This window comes from Sinocyclocheilus rhinocerous, unplaced genomic scaffold (genome assembly GCF_001515625.1).
Source record: "Sinocyclocheilus rhinocerous isolate Xijiao unplaced genomic scaffold, SAMN03320098_v1.1 scaffold75, whole genome shotgun sequence".
Taxonomy (NCBI): domain Eukaryota; kingdom Metazoa; phylum Chordata; class Actinopteri; order Cypriniformes; family Cyprinidae; genus Sinocyclocheilus; species Sinocyclocheilus rhinocerous.
The window spans coordinates 828095-846066 of record NW_015632455.1 but is presented as its reverse complement, the minus strand read 5'-3'; the positions used below and the strand labels follow the sequence as shown (position 1 = coordinate 846066).

Below are 17972 nucleotides of genomic sequence, written 5' to 3'. Positions count from 1 at the left end.
AAACACAGATAATAAAAGAAGAATAAAAAATAGAACAAGTAAATAAGAAATAAAAATATGTAAATTGACAATTGTATGTGCAGGTATATTACAATAAGACAAATAAAATACAGTTAAAGAAACAAATAAAAAGTTACACTGCTCCGTTGTACAAAATCTGTTGCGTTCAGCGTGACCACCGCCTCACTGTGCTGTTATAGCTGATGTAAAGGATGATGTCGATGAATGTACAAAGCCTAGCCTATAATAAATAATATTTTAGCATCCAGATAAGTCGCAAATATGGAAACATTTGGATTCGTGCTGAATGAGAGAGGTAGGCATCAGTTTCACCTTAAATTAATTTGTTTTTGGATTGACGTTTTTATAGCCTAAACGCATAGCCTTAACTTTAGAGGATTTGTTGTGGAGAGAAACTAATAACTGTGTTTATAATGTTTGTAAACATTTTGCTTTAGCTACCGCATTTTAGCCTACATTATTTCTGAATGTAATAGGGCTAATAAAATGCGACGTGAACCTATAAGCTACTTATGTTTTTTTTTAACTCTCAAAATCTTATACAAGTAGCGTTTTTTTAACAATGCAGCAAACATTTTTAAATATCTTAAAAATACTTTAATGTCTTTTGATAGTTTTTTCCCCTTTTGTTTAGTAGCCTACATTTGGCCAAAATCTAGAAAAGATGAAGCTGTATTGGCTGTGAATGTTGAATGTTTCCAGAAAAATACTGTTTTCAACATTGATAATAAATCAGCATATTAGAATGATTTCTGAAGGATCATGTGACACTGAAGACAGGAGTAATGTCTGCTGAAAATTCAGAGTTGCATCACTGGAATAAATTACATTAAAAAAATGTTTATTTTAAATTGTAGTAATATTTACCAATATTTTAATAATAATAGTTTTTACTGTGTTTTTGACCAAATAAATGAAGCAATTGATTTTTGTTGAGTGTAAGAGACTTCTTTCAAAAATATAAAAAAAATCTTACTGACCCCAATGTTTTGAACGGTAGTGTACATCAGGAAGGTCAGCCTAAAACAGAACAACCAATATGCAAAGCAAGACCCAGATTGTGACATTTTTACATATGTGTCTGTACATCTTCCCATTAAATCTGTACCTGTTGCCTCACCAGGTCGTCCTTGCCCTTCCCTATGACACACCTGTCCCAGGATACAGAAACAACATTGTTAACACTATGAGGCTCTGGTCTGCCAAAGCTCCATGTGAATTCCACCTCAAAGACTGTGAGTTCTCTTCAATCAATCAATGACAATCAAAGACATTTTAACCAGCCCTATAAGCTTTATTATTCATCATAAGCTTTCATTATAACCCTTATCATTCATTTATCATTATGTAAATATCTAGTAGTACATATAAATGTGACCCTGGACCACAAAACCAGTACCATACAATACATTGTATGGGTCAAAATGATAGATTTTTCTTTTATGCCAAAATTTCATTAGGATATTAAGTAAAGATCATGTTCCATGAAGATATTTTGTAAATTTTCTACCGTAAATATATCAAAACTTAATTTTTGATTAGTAATATGCATTGCTAAGACTTTTTTCTCTTCGCTGTAAGGCGATTTTCTCATTATTTTGATTGTTTTGCACCCTCAGATTCCAGATTTTCAAATAGTTGTATCTCAGCCAAATATTGTCCTATCATAACAAACCAATTCAATAAAAAAAAAATTGACCTTTATGACAAATGTAAAGGTTCACAAATGTAAATGTAATTTATATATAAAAAAGAAACCTTATTCACCCCAAACTGTTGAATGGAAGTGTGAACTGTATCTTTGAGCCTTAGATCTTTCTCTCTTCCTAAACAGTTAATGTTGGTGGTTACATCCAGGCCGTTCTGGACAAGAATCTCGCTGAGAACATCTCCCGTGTGCTTTACCCTAATGACAATGTGAGTGCAACTCAAGTGATTCATATTAAGAAACAAAACTCATGACTCTTGGAGCCTAAATGTAGACAGATCCTCCTGTTTGTATATGCCAGTTCTTTGAGGGGAAAGAGTTGCGTCTGAAGCAGGAGTATTTTGTGGTGGCTGCGACTCTCCAGGACATCATCCGCAGGTTCAAAGCCTCCAAGTTTGGCTCTACTGAGGTGGTGCGCATGGATCTGACCACACTGCCAGATAAGGTAAGATAGTCCGGGAGCTCTTTGTTTCATGTTACACACCGGAGTGTAGAGAACATTCAACACAATTTGTGTCATATCTGGTGTGATTTATTCATATGAATAATACTGAATAATAAAACCTAATGCATTAAAAACTGTTAAAGAGGTCCTTCCTTTGTCTGTTTTGTTCAGGTTGCTATACAACTGAATGACACTCATCCTGCAATGGCCATCCCTGAACTGATGAGAATACTGGTGGATGATGAGAAACTGTCCTGGGACACGGTGAGCTGAAAAATCCTCGTTTATCATGCTCAAAAAAAGATATGCAGTCAAACTATAGAACTATTAAATTGATTATTAGGGGTAATATAAGGACATAAAATTTAAATTGGCTGATTTCTAGAATGGAGCCTTTTTACTGAATGTGATGACATCTTAACAGTTGTGAACATTGTTAATACATTTTTTTCTGCATTTTTTATATTTTCAATTTTTACATTTAATGTACATTTATAACACTATACTGTACTTTTTATTGTTTTACCTTGACGGTACATTTCAGAGAACTAGTTAATTGGCGACAAAATTGATATTTGGTCTTTTTACTACCATAATCAACCTCTCGATACTTTTTACTCTTGTGGGAACGCAAAAAATATACTTCTTGTAGTTTCCTTTCACCACTATAGAAGTTTACTCAGCTATGACTTTCTCTTCTGTGAAGCCCAGAAATCTGAAAAGGGTCCATTCAATTTTGCCCATGTGGACCAACACCATAAGGCCGTTCACACTTGCCGTCTTTTTTGACAAGAAAAAGTTGACAAGAGCGCTTTTTTAGTAAAATAAAAAGCTGGCAGCGTTATGGTTACAAATAGCAACCGAGGGCGTCTTTTGTTGCTATAACAACAGCTACAAAAGTAGCCTAGCGCTATATGCTGCAGAAATGTCGAGAAAGAGTAAAAAGTTGGCTCTTGCGTTGCCTTTTGAAGTTAATGGGGAGGAGAATGTTCACAATGATGTTTGTGGGTGCGCAACATTATACGGGGAAGGAAACAGTATGGTGCTTACAACAATTTAGTCCAGGAGCTCTGGTTGAATGATGCACGGTTTGTGGCATATTTTAGACTAAGTTAGATACAGTTTTGTGCTCATATAATACAACTCCTTGTGCTCCGAAACTAGTACGAACTAATCTACCGGCTATCTTTTCCATTTTTCTTGTTGTTTTTGTTGTTATGGAAATGACTCGCCACTCGCTTGTCATTGGTCTGCTGTCAAAAAGGCGCTTGACGTAGGGCGTTTTTTTTCTTCAGAAAAGTTGAATTTTTTTCAACTTGAAAAGACGCTCTGAGCTGCAGAAAAAGACGCCGGCGGTGGCGTTTTAAAAAGCGCTCAGGACTTTTTTGAAAACATGGTTTACTCCATAGGATTATAATGTAAAACAGACGCTGACAGCTTCAAAAAAGATGCCAAGTGTGAACATAGCCTAATGTTGTACTCTTCTAATTTCTGTTTTTCCATCGCTCTGCCACTACTTGACTTTCTGTCATTCTCTTTCTTCTCAGGCTTGGGACATCATTGTGCGTACTTGCGCATATACTAACCACACTGTCTTACCAGAAGCTCTGGAACGCTGGCCTGTCGACCTGTTCAAAAACCTCCTGCCCCGTCACCTAGAGATCATCTACGAGATTAACCGACGTCACCTGGAGGTCTGGGAACAGATGTTCTCTTCATGGCACATTGCATTTGAAATGTACTTGTAGATAAAAAATAAATTTGATGTTTTTTGAAGGGGTTGGGAGATCAGTAACTGCATTAGGACTGTAGGACTGTGTCCACTCCAAATAAGGAGTAAACTGCACAGTGAGGTTATATAAACAACCTGTTCTGCTCAACATGACTCAGCATCCAGTAAATTGCAGATGAAGAAAAGTAACTTCTCATGTACTCTCTTGCCCGTTACGCTCTGTTTTGACCTTACATCTTCTGTCTGGTTTCTCAGCGGATCTCTGCGCTCTACCCTGGTGATCATGATCGTTTGAGACGCATGTCTCTTATTGAGGAGGACGGGCAGAAGAAGATCAACATGGCCCATCTCTGCATCGTTGGCTCTCACGCAGTCAATGGCGTGGCACAAATCCACTCAAACATTATTAAGGACACTGTGTATGTCTTTTAATGTGTTTATATTAGAATATATTATTCTTTTAATGTGTTTATATTACTAATATGCTGATTTGGTGCTCAAGAAACATTTCTTATTATTATCATTGTTGAAAACAGTTGTGCTGCTTAATATTTTTGTGGACAGCCTGAAAATAGAAATACTTTGTAAAGTTAAAAATGTCTTTTCTGTCACCTTTGATCTGTTTAATAAATCCTTGCCTAACAAAAGTATCATAAAAAAAAAGCCCAAACATTTGAATATAAGCATTTATTTTGAGAAAAGACAACATAAGCATATTTGTCCACAGCAATGCCATTCATATATTTGCATCTTAAATGTCCAAATACTTTTAAAGGCCACTGTTTATATCAACATAATATGTCTGTCATTACAATAATTTCATGTAGTGTTTAGCCCTGGTTAAAAAAAGCTCTATCTAATTTGGTTGGGTTGATTCTGTGTTCAGTTTTAAGGACTTCTATGATGTGGACCCACAGAAGTTTCAGAACAAGACCAATGGTATCACTCCTCGTCGCTGGCTTGTCATGTGTAACCCGGGACTGGCTGAGGTTATCGCTGAGGTAAAGAACATTGCTGATAAAAAAGTTAGCAGTACATGTATGAACAGGTAGGGGGCACTACCGAGAAAACATACACAAAGTATAATAACCATAGTAGGGATGGGCTATACCTCTTATTTTATTTTCAATCCGATACCGATATTTTCAAGCCCAGTATCGCCGATACCGATACCTCTAAACTAAACTGATCTTTTAAATTATTAAAAGAATATAATCAGTAATTATACTTACTTAATATTAGATTTTAAAGCCATGTTTTTTAACATTTCATAGGCCTTTTTTGTTTACACTGTCAGAAATAAAATATACTATAATTGTACATTAGCCCTTTACTGGGGCAGTAACCTCAAAGGTGCAACTATAACCCTAAAAGTGAGCATATTAGTACCATACAAGTATGCATGCTTTAAGGGTAGATAAATTACAAAGGTGAACTGAACTTTTAACAACCAGTTTAAATACATTTACTTGCACAAACTAGCCAATTTAAAATAAATATTACATGTAGACAAGTTTGGGGTCAATAAGATTTTCAGAAGTCTCATGCTCACCAAGGCTGCACTTATTTGTGTGTTCCGATGAGCAGGAGAAATGGTTTTATCCAACACAATTATTCGCTAATATACTTAGAAGCTTTTTTATGCACCGAATTTCTTGATAAATTAATAAAATTAATGGTTAAAAAATGCACTTTAGAATCGATATTTTTATGTGAGGATCGATCTTTTCGATACAACATCAGTATCGATATTTAAGGATCGATCCGCCCATCCCTAAACCGTAGTTGATTTTAGTCCAAGCCAGTCAAAAGCTTTGTGTGAGAAACACTGTGAAATTGAAGTCATAATGTCTTGTGTTAAACATTAGAGAATTGGAGAGGACTACATCCGTGACCTGAGCCAGCTGAAGAACCTCTTAAAGTTTGTGGATGATGATGCTTTCATTCGAGACATTGCCAAAGTCAAACAGGTGAGACAGAAAATATCCCACAGTCAAAGTGAGTTGTGCATATTCTACATAAACATGATTGCCACCACATGATATATTGCTTTGTCTTTTTCAGGAGAGTAAGATGAAATTTGCGATGCATCTAGAAGAACAATACAAGGTGAAGATTAACCCACACTCCATGTTTGATGTTCACGTGAAGAGGATCCATGAATACAAAAGACAGCTGCTGAACTGTCTGCACATCATCGCCCTCTACAACCGTAAGTCAATAATAATTCAGGTTTCTCTTGAAACAGCTAAATATTTTTCCAGCTTTACAAGCTTCCCATTCAATGGTGAAACCAAGTCATGCATATCTAGTATGCTACTGGAAAGTTTGGAACATTTATTTCATAACTTTTCATAAACTACTTTTATTTCAGTAGGCAGTATACAGTGTGTACTGTGCAGTATGCACTAAACAGCAAGCTATTATTCCTTTCCAAAGATAGTCTACTTTACCTTTACTATTTTGTGTGATCAGGCATCAAGAAGGAGCCCAACAAGGCCTGGACTCCTAGGACCATTATGATTGGAGGAAAGGTTAGACTGATCACTTCACTGACCAATCTGTTCTATTCTACTCAAGTTTGAATGCTAATTGGCTAAATCATGCATCTTCAAGGCCGCTCCTGGGTATCACACAGCTAAGATGATCATCAAACTTATCACAGCAATTGGAGAAGTGGTAAATAATGATAGTGTGGTGGGAGATCGTCTGAAAGTCATCTTCCTTGAGAACTACAGGGTTACACTGGCTGAGAAAGGTAGAATGCAAACTTACTGACAGATTTTATCATTGGATCAGCTTCCTGTCTTATTAATTCATTCACATAACTCGCTCTGCCTGCTTCTTTCTCTCTTTTTCAGTCATCCCTGCAGCTGACCTGTCCGAGCAGATCTCCACAGCAGGAACAGAAGCTTCTGGAACAGGCAACATGAAGTTCATGCTGAATGGAGCTCTGACCATCGGCACCATGGATGGGGCTAACGTGGAGATGGCAGAAGAGGCGGGAGAAGAGAACCTCTTTATCTTCGGCATGAGAGTGAAGGATGTGGAAGCTCTGGATAAGAAAGGGTGACAGCAAGCGTCAATGAACGATTTGCTGAATAGCATTTTAGTTGTTTGTTTTAGCGCATTCATTTATTCATGTTTATGAAAGCTTTATCTATTTAAATTTATTTTTTTGAACATTCATCTATTTAAACAGAGTAATAAAATTCAAATGTTCTCAGTTTTATTGCACTGAAGGAAACGTTGCAAATGACTTAGTTGAAGTTGGTTTATTTCCAGATATGATGCCATGGAGTATTATAACCGCATTCCAGAACTAAAGCAAGTCATGGATCAGATCTCTGGAGGATTCTTCAGCCCTGGAGAACCTGATCAGTTTAAAGACATTGTTAAGATGCTGATGCACCATGACAGGTAAGAAAAGCAAAAACAAACAAACAAAAAAAATCCAAAAAAGTGCTATGTCTTTTTTGGATATCTCTGTCCATTTCTCACATAGCCACAGATTAACAGTGATCATATAAATTGTTAATTATTTTGGTTGTCTGGTGTGATTGCAGGTTCAAGGTGTTTGCTGACTATGAAGACTACATTAAATGTCAGGAGAAAGTCAGCGCCCTATATAAGGTATGTATTACAAAAAACATTAAATGCTTCAGCGTATTTCAGGAAGAGTTTCTAGCCAAAAGCCTTTAGTTTAATCACAGCCTGGCTAAACTTTTATTTGCTACAAACTTAATAGGAAGGACATATTCATTCTAGAGCGCATTTTATTAGACAAAAATACATTTGTACAAAAGTTTGGGGCCCGTAATATGTGTTGTTTTTGAACGAAATCTATTAAAAACATTCTGAAAAAATGTATCACAAATTCAACAAAAATATTAAGAAGCACTGTTTTAATAGTTGATAATAATACATGTCCCAAATCAGCATATTAGAATGGTTTCTGAAGGATCATGTGATGCTGAAGAAAGACTGGAGGCTGTTGAAAATTCAGCTTTGCCATCACACGGACAAATTACTTTGTAAAATATATTCGAACAGAAAATAGTTATTTAAAATGGTAATAACGTAGTAACATTACCGGTTTTAGTGTATTTTTGATTAAATAAATGCAGCCTAGGTGAGCATAATATAAACGTACATATAAATACGTATAATATAAACATACAAACCCCAAACTTTTGATCGGCAGTGTATGCGAACAAAATGAGTTATGAATATTTTTGGTCCATTTTGCCTGAAGGAGACTGTACATTTTAATGTTTATATGTGACATCCTTTTGAAAGCTGAATTAATAAGCTTTCCGTTGATGTATAGTTTGTTAGGATAGGATTTGGCCGAGATACAACTATTTGAAAATCTGGAATCTGAGGGTGCAAAAAAATCTAAATATTGAGAAAATTGCCTCTAAAGTTGTCCAAAAAACAAGTTTTGGATCTTTAAATTCAAGATGACTGTTCCATCAGTGACAGAACACAAGTTTATTTAAAAACATGTCCTATAATTCCCTTCTAATTTAATGTAATGCTTTAAAGAGCTTAAACACACAACAGAAAACCAGTGCAGGGACTGACTCGAAACATGTTCCTTTTCCTCGTTCTCAAACAGAATACTAAAGAATGGACCAAGATGGTCATCCACAACATTGCTGGTTGTGGCAAATTCTCCAGCGACCGCACCATCGCCCAGTACGCTCGTGAGATCTGGGACATGGAGCCTAGTCTGGAGAAGATCGCAGCCCCAGACGACCCCCGCTAAGTCGTTCCACAGCATCAAAATCTTCCATCTGTTGTAGCTGTTCTCACATTCAGTTTATCTACCATTGTGACGATGTATAAAGGTGATTTTAACATTGACATGTCATAGGAGATGTTTCTCTATCCAGAATACCTCACAACCCTGCTCCAGCGACGAGCTGTCAGCGCATCTAGCTTTGTGGCATGTTAATAATATGCAGTATGTGTTGGTGTAAGAATGTTAGTTTTTTCTGTGAAATATTATGAAAAGATATTAAATATTTGCCTATCCATGCCAGCAGAACAGCACAGCCTCATCCTGGAGAACCGAACATACAGTACACTGTGAGGGCAAAGTATAGCAAAAACCTTTATTTTGCCACATATCACAGCATGATGATGACTGTTAAAGGAAACAATTTCAGAAACCACCAATTTTTCTTTTTTTGTGTGTTGTGGCAAAATGTTTGAATTTTGAATCACTTATACTCTATTTTAGTTTTGACAAGCAGTTATTACGTGAACAGATTGGGCTTTAATGAGTTAAAATGTGGCACAATATAAAATACCTGTCTGTCACATGTTCTGACTTCTTAAAACGACCTGCCTTAACCATACAAGTGTTGTTTGTGTATGTTTAGGTCTAAATCTCTGCCTGTCTTTCATTGGCCTCTTGATGCTCATGACTTGTTCTTTCACCCGCAGAGCTCCTCACTTTAGCACATTAGGCATGATCTGTCACTTTTGTCCTCATGAAGTGTTGTATTCTTTCCACATATACTGTTGTAACTCTGGACTGGTTTTCACACCACATAAAATAAGACCTGCAGGAATGATGGGGCCCTGCAGAAAACTTTGCTTGAATCCAGTGAGGTAGCAAAACTAATATAGTACTGAAGTGTGATTCTCTATACTGACCAGGCTGCGTTCAAGACCCTGACATGTATTTACTCTGATATATTGTGACTTATATATTTAGAATAGGAAATGAATGTATGGTGCAGTGCTTTTGGAATTGCAAATATGCAATTAAACTAGGCATAAATTGCTGGTTTAGTGATAATGGATGGTGGTTTATTTATGTCCTACATGGACTTGCAACCTAACCTGCAACTTATTTAGTTAGCAGCTCCAGCCGCCACCGTCCCCTCCAGTGATCTTGTCGAGTATTTTGTTCTCTCTGAATGTTCTGCCCGTATTGTGGGTAACAACACACACCAAACAGTCCTACTGATGCCCTTGAAGAGTGACAAAATGAAATAAAGATATTAAGAGTGATGCTGTTTCTGCTTTTTGCAAGTATTATGTTGGTCTTACATGTGACAATACTATCTTTCAAAAGTTTTGATTTAAAAAAAAAAATTTTTTTTGAAAGAAGATTCTTCATTCCTCCGTTAGAAATCATTCTAATAATATGCTTATTTGGTGCTCAAGAAACATTTATTATTATCAAAATAGAAAACATGATTTTGTTTAGAATTCTTTGTTGAATAGAATGTTCAGAACAGATTTTAACAATGTTAAAATCTTTACTCCTACTTTTTTATTTTATTTATTGCATCCTTGCTGAATAAAATAATTATATATACTTCTATATATTTGAAATATGCTAAATGTAATGGATATATGTACTGTAACCAGTTAGCATTTTAATCACATTTTTTCAAATTTATACAGTTATGAAATTATTTATTTTTTATACCAAGATTTCCCCCCTAGTCAACAACTGAAAGCTTAACATGTACTGTGTAACCAGTTAGCATTGTAATCACATTTGATCTTTTCTACATTAGTTCTGAAATTATTTTAATACTAAGATTTTCCACATAGTCTTTCAATTAATATGAGATCAACAACTAAACGTTTAATTAGTATACAATAATTAGAAAAAATGCTTAAAATTGTTTATCTGAAGGACTTTGTTGTCACACACTACTTTCACAATATAAGTGCTGCTGGAGAAAAATGAAATTAATTTCAGTAACTCCCCAATACGTTGGATGGCGCTATTGACCTCCAAACACGTCAAGTTCAGCCGTTCACGTTTTTGAGGAAGGGAACAGTTATTGAATTAAACCCCTCTTGCCCAACGATGCATCGGTACACGGACACCTTCCTCTTTCAGCTTTATCACATGCTAAAGGTCTGTACGGTCGGACTGAAGGCATCCGGGCTGGAGAGGCTGTGAGATGCTTTTGCCGGATGAAGTGTGACGCACCAGTTGACGGAACTGGCAGACAGCTGTGAAAGATTAGGTCGGCATTGCTTCATCGAAGGACTTTAAAATCCAGATCACAAGACTTGGCGCCTCCGTAAAGTACAGTACTAATAGCGACCACTACCTGAAGAACCACAGTGGTATGTATCAAACTTTTTTGCTCAGGTCCAGCCAATTCAGAGTCAATTGGACTGATCGAATCATTCTGAAGAACGAATTAGCATCGATTGAAGAGTCGCGTGACAGATAGCTAGATAAATGACAGTTGTGTTGTTTAGATGTGGTAACTAAAACATCCAAAGGGTAAAGTGTTATCAGCTACTTCAAATACTCAAATAGAGGACATCAATAACTAGGTCACTTTATTGTTCTAACTCTGCAATAATTGACAAACTATCTGATGACTTTAAAAGTGGTCAATAAAATCAGTATTAACTAACGTAACTTACTCGGAAGCCTTCATACGACGATGTTGTGTTTTTTGGAAATTGTTTGTGTAATATTATATTAGTTGGTTTGTAAAATGTTAGCGGAGCAAGATAAAGGAAGTGGTGGAGTTTGAAACCTGAGTGAGTTTTATTAACATAATTTCAGAAACCTAGTCGAAAGGTGGGTGACCGATGCCCCACAGTTGCAAAGCGGTAGGTTGGAAACCGGTTCTTATGAATTTCCTGCACTACTTACTCGATTTATAGGCTACTAATACTTACACCGCCATTGGCTCTGCAGTGTAGAGCGATTCACGAACAAATGATTCATCTGCCGGTTTTTAGGGCATCAAAACATACAGCGCGACTAGCGTAGTCCGATTCTTGAACGAATGACTCGTATGAGCCGATTCTTTTTAGTGAATCAGAAACACACAGCGCGACCAGCGTAGCCCGATTCCTGAACTGTAGACTCGTATGAACCGCTTCATTTTGGTTTATTAATAACGTTCAGCGTGACCAGTATAGTCATTAAAATCTTGATAAACACACCATTTACTGGAATTGTATCATGTTTATTAGTGATTGCTCATATCTGCTCTGCTGGAACGATGTCGTAATTTCGCAACAGACTGCTGAGGACGATAAGTGGACGAAGAATAACCCCTCAGTCCACTATATGACCTTTTATTCTCTCCGCTCTGACAAAGGTGATGGACAACGGAGGGTTTTGCGACGATAATTATCAGAGTGGAAGCAGTGATGATGAGCTGGTGGATATTTCAGATGTTACAGTGGACTTCAGTGAGGATGTCCCGCCTCTGGATCGAGATTACAGCGCGGGTAGGACGCACGCACGCACTACAGAAGATATTAACCTCTTATATTAGACACACTGTACTTTTTTTTTTATTTTTTATTTTTTTAGCTTTTATCAAAGAACTTTATGCTTTGGCAAGATTAACTGGTTTGTTTTGGTGTTTAGGTTTTGTTTTACAAACAATATTTGATAGATAAAGCATAGACTACAGTTTGAATGGAGTATCACACATTTGTTTTGTAAAACATCTAGGTGTCAGTTTGGTGGGATCAGATCACTCTGCTCTCTGCGCAGATACTGATGATGCTGTGTGTCATGTCACTGACAGACTGTTATCATACCAGGAAGTTCCTTTTTCGTGTCTGTTTCACAATCTACAGCACCGTCCTCATTTCACTCTTCCTTCTTGTCTGTGTTTTACCTTAACCTCGTGAAGCCTGATTTATGAAATAGCCAGAAAGTCTAGTTTCTTTCAAATGGAAACGTTTTAGACAAAATCTTAAAAGATAAAAAAGTTTGCATGTTTTTTTTTTTTTTTTACTGAGTGTCATATTCGATACAACAGGTTTTTATGGTTCATATAGTGTGATATAGTGCTCAAGGAGTAAAAAAACTGAGCAAAAAATATGCAGTTTGGTGCAGTTGCTGATATTTATATGGCCAAAAAGATGAAATTATGATAGCTTGTAATGTAACTCAGTGAGATCTTTAGCAGTGTAGCAGACTAGCATAAAATGCATATAAATATATCCCAAAATTACGGTGTAGTAAGATGTTATTTAAATGCTTAAGTTACCAAAGCTAGTTTTTATTGTTGGGGTCAAATCATAATGCAGTGCAATACAATGATGATCGAGCGATTATGCAAATAAGCACTCCTCCATAACCTGTTGTATTTTTGATACTCACATTTGAACACTATTTTTTTTTATAAAAAAAAAAACTAACAAAAAATATGTATGGATAATCAGGTAATTAATAAATATAAGGTAAAAAAGGATAGGATAATTTGACTTTTATCTCACAATTCATACATTTTCTTGCAATTCTAAGAATTCAGAATCCAAAAATAATTCTGAATTGCAAGAAAAAAGTATGAATTGTGAGATAAAAAGTCAGTATAAACTTTTCATGTTTACATCTCACAATTCTCAGTTTGTTCACAATTATGAGTTTGTGACTTGCAGATTCCCTTTATTATTATTATTTTTTTATCCCATGGTGGAAACAACTAAGTGTTCATTTTGAAACTGTTAATTTTGAAACAATATAAAAGTTATTCAAAATGTGTATATACAAAAGTCAGTGAAGATTTCACAGCAAAAAGACACGTGTGCCACAGCCTGAAGTGGAACATATTTGTATTTAAGGATTTTACGTGCTAAAATCCTTGTTCCAAGGAACTTAAATGAGCACCATAGTATTACCATGGTTGTTTATGGTACTATTATGTTAGTGAAATTTTCTTTATGTGTGCATGTGTTTTGTGTGGGTGTTCTGAATAATTCGAATGAAGTTCAGCATGAAAACCCTTTATTCTTCCAATGTTTGAGCAAACAATGGCAAAATACTAATGAATTGTGTGTACCTAGGGCAACATTATGCACTCTGTGTGTTTCAGCTTTGTTTTCAGTGATGCACTGAGAGATAAAGAGAAAATAAAGTGAGGGAGGAGGGGAGAGATCAATGACAAGTATTTTGGAGAGTCTAGCTCATGGAGACAGAACTGTGTGCCCTCAATTCTGTCTGAGGTTTACAGCAAGCATGACATGATTATACTGATAAATGTACGAGACAGTCATGAGTCACTTTCCCAGGCAGGAAATGTAGTTACCGCCTCCGTGTGCATTTTACCACTTGTTGAAGTATGATACTTGTTGTCAGAACAAGTCACATGATCCGTTGCTCAGTATTCATTGGAGTTATGTCAGCACAGTTATACTTTAAAGATACCAGCAACATTTGCATAATTTCATTTCTTAAGAATGATTTGAAGATTTTAAGAACTGAGAGGAAGTACAATGAAAGTTAATTTTAGGTTGAGCTGCTGTTTTCATGGTAAATAAATGTCTATTCTCTTTCCTTCTCTTACTCAGTCTTTACTCCTTTTATTAATTTGTTTTTTTACTTAACTGGATCATAAGTAAAAGACCCAACATATGAGACCAAAGTGAATTGAATAAGACCATATAGAACAGAATAATAATAAAAGCACACTTGTTTTACAGAGCTTCTGCTTCCTCTTAAACCCCCATGCTTTAAACATCTTTTCCTCCTTAATGTTTTTCCACTAAGTCAAAGTACATCTGACTCAAATAAAGGTTTATGGGTCAAAGTCCACACTGTTCCCTTAACCTTATTTTCCCATAGATCTATTTTGAGCGCTAAAATTTCCTGTTATTTTCTGTTATTATTTCCTGTTAAGTTCCTCTTCAGCCTATTTGAGTATGATTTGAACATTCAAACATTAAAAAAGACAACCAAAAATGCAAGTGTAAGATAAAAACAAACAAAGCTTTGCTGAGGAATGGCAAACGTTTTGATTACAACATGACTTTTTCAGCACCTAATTACAATTTAAGATGACTCTTGCACCTGTAATTAAGCACTGAAGAAGATTCTGTTCAAAATGTTTGCTGGCCTTTTTTTCTAAATTTTTGCTTTGTGCTGTGCTGTCAGAGCCTTGTTTCGAGTTGAACCTGAATCTTTGAATTTGTATTACATTTTTTTAGAACCAGTCTGAAGGCCTGGTGTCTTTTTGTGTTAGACCAGCTAAACTTGTTTGATCTGAAACATTTGACGTGTGTTTCACTTCACTTAATCATCAGTACAAATTCATTGTGTGTATTAGGGCTGGGCAGTATATCGAGTTTGTACGATATATCGATATGGTATGATGAGGCAATACCGTTTATATCGATATACCTTAGTTTCATAGAGCGCATCTGAAAAATAAACATATTCATTTAAAATAGCTTGTAAGATATAGTTAACGTGTAGTTTAAAGCGGTTTGCCTCATGTGCTGACAGATAGGCTGTTTAATGCGTTTGAGATGTGGTGTTTTCTAGGGGTGCTCCGATTGATCGGCAACCGATCACTATCGGCCGATAATCGCTTTGGGATGATCGATCGGCGGTCTCTAAAAGGCAGATCTAAAAAAAAACGATCTCAAGCTGATGACGCTGCCGTGAGAGGTTTGGCACGACATGCAGTGGCACCGTCTCTGTCTGGCGCGGGTGAAATAATTATAATGCTGAAGTTGAGGTACTCACCTTCATATTTCTTAATTAAATAACTAATAAAGTAATTTGAAAACCTTGTGTGAGACATAATTTCACAAACCGCGAGAGTGAATCACCGCGCGCGCTCTCTCAAAATACGCAAATGTCTTCAAATCACCACACATCGCGTCTGTCTATAAGCGAGCTGCACGCTGCACAGTTGACACAGGGATTGTCTCTTGCACAATCGAGGCAGTGTCCCATCGTCACTAAAGTTTATAAATTGCATTACTTTTTAATTCTTGCCAGTGTTTAACCATTCAACGCTCATGCACACTCGCAGCGCACACACATAACGCCAGGTTCACATTACTCTGTTTGCAGTGCGAATGTGGTGCGTATTTTCCCCGCGCTCATGTTAACAGATTAATCAAGCGTGCACACTGCGCACGGTTGCGGTCCGCAATGCTGAAAAAGCATTTTCAGTGACAGTGTTTGGATTTGAAAGCAAAATAATGGATAAATGTTGTGTTTGTATAGTAAACAGCCGCGGATCAGTTGCAGACTCCTGTGTGAAAGCTGCTTCTCTCACAAGAGTCACCCAAGAGAGGAATTCCCCCCATTTTCAAAAATGAAATTCAGGCCCTGAATAAATGTCTAAAAATCCTGATTGGAGTATCACTATGAATAGTTATAAATGATAAAAAGAAGGCTTTAAAAAGATCGGTGATCGTATCGGCAGATACTGCTTTCTGTAATCGGCGATCGGTGATCGGCCTCAAAAATCCTGATCGGAGCACCCCTAGTGTTTTCCTCTGTGCATATTTTATATTTTACAGGTATATATTCCATCTGTAAATGTTAGAAAGTCATGGAAAGATTTTAATTTTGCTGTCAGGAGTGCATGAGCCTTCTGTACGCGATTCTCTGCTAAACTTCACAGACGTCAGTGAACGAGACGGCGCCAAACAGACAGAGCGCAATAGAGTAATTTTGACAAAAATATACATTTTGCTAAAATATTTGTTGTTGGACAATAAATGTGCCATGTGTAGAAGTTTAAACCTACAGGTAAGTGTATTTTTATGATAGCACTAACTATAAAGTGACTATAATGGGGGAATCAAAATAGCACTTACAATTAATACAATTAGTCTGCGCTTTTGGTGTTATTTGTTTTAAGTTTTAGTTTAGTGAATTTAACTTCTGCTTTAAAAAGCATTATGTTTGTTATTAGATTGTAGTGTTACAATGCTATAATGTAATGTAATTTTAACCCTTTTTTTGCACATAATATATAGCATAACCTACATGGTTACATTCACTGTATTTGTTTTCATAGCCTTTAATATGTATTTGTTGGACAGCATTGGGCAGGATATATATATATATATATATATATATATATATATATTTTGATAAATACAGATTTTTTTTGTATCCAAATAGAAAGCGTACAAAATACAGAGATATACTGTATATCGCATTTCAGCCAAAAAATACAGAGAGAGGTTTTTGTAAATGTTTTTTTTTTTTATCACCCAGCCTTCTGTAAACATACTTGGCAATAAAGCTCATTCTGTTACGACCATGGCCAAAGCAGCTTGTCTAGTTATCAATTCCTGTCTAGTCCGATAGTATCGCATAGTATCGACTCTAAATGTAGCATTCAATTACTTCAATTATAGTTCTTCTTGGAATAAAGGATTTTGTGTTTTCATGGTTAGTCATTGTTTCTGAATAAACATGCTAGAAGTAAAATAAAAGTGCTTTATGTATTGTGTAAACAACACATGTAACATTCACTGTGAATCCTGTTCAAACTGGTTTGTATTTTGACTTTGACTTCATCCAGTGTTATTTGTGGTTTTGTTAAGTCTGTCTGGCTCTGTCAAAGTGCATTACTTTTGACCCACACGCTAACAGCTCTGACTGACAATGCATTAGTGAACTGATTGCTATCTGTTATTCCTCTCAAACCACAATGGGAATTGTCCATGTTTAATTGCCATTTTATTTGCATTCTATTTGCACAATAGAAAAATGGCATAGGCATGCACTGCTGCACGCAAATATGCAGAGTGTCTGCTGGTTTCCCATGAGAATTTGTTGTGTTTTGTCTCTGTAGGCCGCTGTAAAGCAGAATGGAGGCCAAACAACAGTCCCAAGCTGTTGGATCTACTGGATGACACTGTTCCTGGCATTGGTACCTACGAGGACTTCAACACCATCGACTGGGTTAGGGAGAAGTCTAAAGACCGAGATCGGCATCGAGAGGTGAGCGGGAATGAAACTGCTTATGAAACCTCACCCTTCAGTTCCTGCTTTAACAGCTCATCTTTCTTTCAGATCACCAATAAGAGTAAGCAGTCCACAGTAGCCTTGCTCTTCAGCATCAGTGATGCCTTTTCCGGCTGGCTTCTGATGCTTCTCATTGGACTCATGTCAGGTCAGCCCACTTCCTGTTTACTTCCCTACTTCCTGTTTACTTTTGCACATCTTGATTGCTTTGTTTTCCTACTAAATATCACCTGCTTAATGGCCCCTGCTGAATACTTTTTTAATTTTACAGCACTTTCTGCGTTCATCATTAAAGTATAAAAACCCATTTCCGCCATATAAGGAAAAA

The 17972-nt window shown here is 36.4% G+C and overlaps 2 protein-coding genes across 4 annotated transcripts in view; both read left to right on the top strand.

Annotated features, from left to right (window-relative positions):
* LOC107742296 (glycogen phosphorylase, muscle form-like) overlaps positions 1-9940 on the top strand; it is a 16805-nt gene extending 6865 nt beyond the window's left edge. Inside the window, exons 6-20 of the mRNA XM_016555213.1 lie at positions 1145-1256; positions 1856-1938; positions 2031-2174; positions 2346-2438; positions 3722-3868; positions 4162-4325; positions 4793-4907; positions 5775-5876; positions 5971-6118; positions 6382-6440; positions 6523-6664; positions 6768-6975; positions 7192-7326; positions 7473-7539; positions 8528-9940. Coding sequence (XP_016410699.1) covers positions 1145-1256; positions 1856-1938; positions 2031-2174; positions 2346-2438; positions 3722-3868; positions 4162-4325; positions 4793-4907; positions 5775-5876; positions 5971-6118; positions 6382-6440; positions 6523-6664; positions 6768-6975; positions 7192-7326; positions 7473-7539; positions 8528-8677 — 1869 coding nt within the window. The 3' untranslated portion in view covers positions 8678-9940. The remainder of the gene's footprint in view (positions 1-1144; positions 1257-1855; positions 1939-2030; positions 2175-2345; positions 2439-3721; positions 3869-4161; positions 4326-4792; positions 4908-5774; positions 5877-5970; positions 6119-6381; positions 6441-6522; positions 6665-6767; positions 6976-7191; positions 7327-7472; positions 7540-8527) is intronic.
* Positions 9941-10703: 763 nt separating this feature from the next.
* Positions 10704-17972, top strand: part of LOC107742294 (H(+)/Cl(-) exchange transporter 5-like) — a 33278-nt gene continuing 26009 nt past the window's right edge. For 2 of the 3 annotated variants that reach the window (XM_016555209.1, XM_016555208.1), the window contains exons 1-4: positions 10704-11013; positions 12012-12144; positions 17472-17620; positions 17693-17792. In XM_016555209.1, coding sequence (XP_016410695.1) covers positions 12015-12144; positions 17472-17620; positions 17693-17792 — 379 coding nt within the window. In that variant the 5' untranslated portion in view covers positions 10704-11013; positions 12012-12014. Of the gene's footprint in view, positions 11014-11972; positions 12145-17471; positions 17621-17692; positions 17793-17972 lie in introns of all 3 variants that reach the window. The other variant, XM_016555210.1, reaches the window with a different exon arrangement.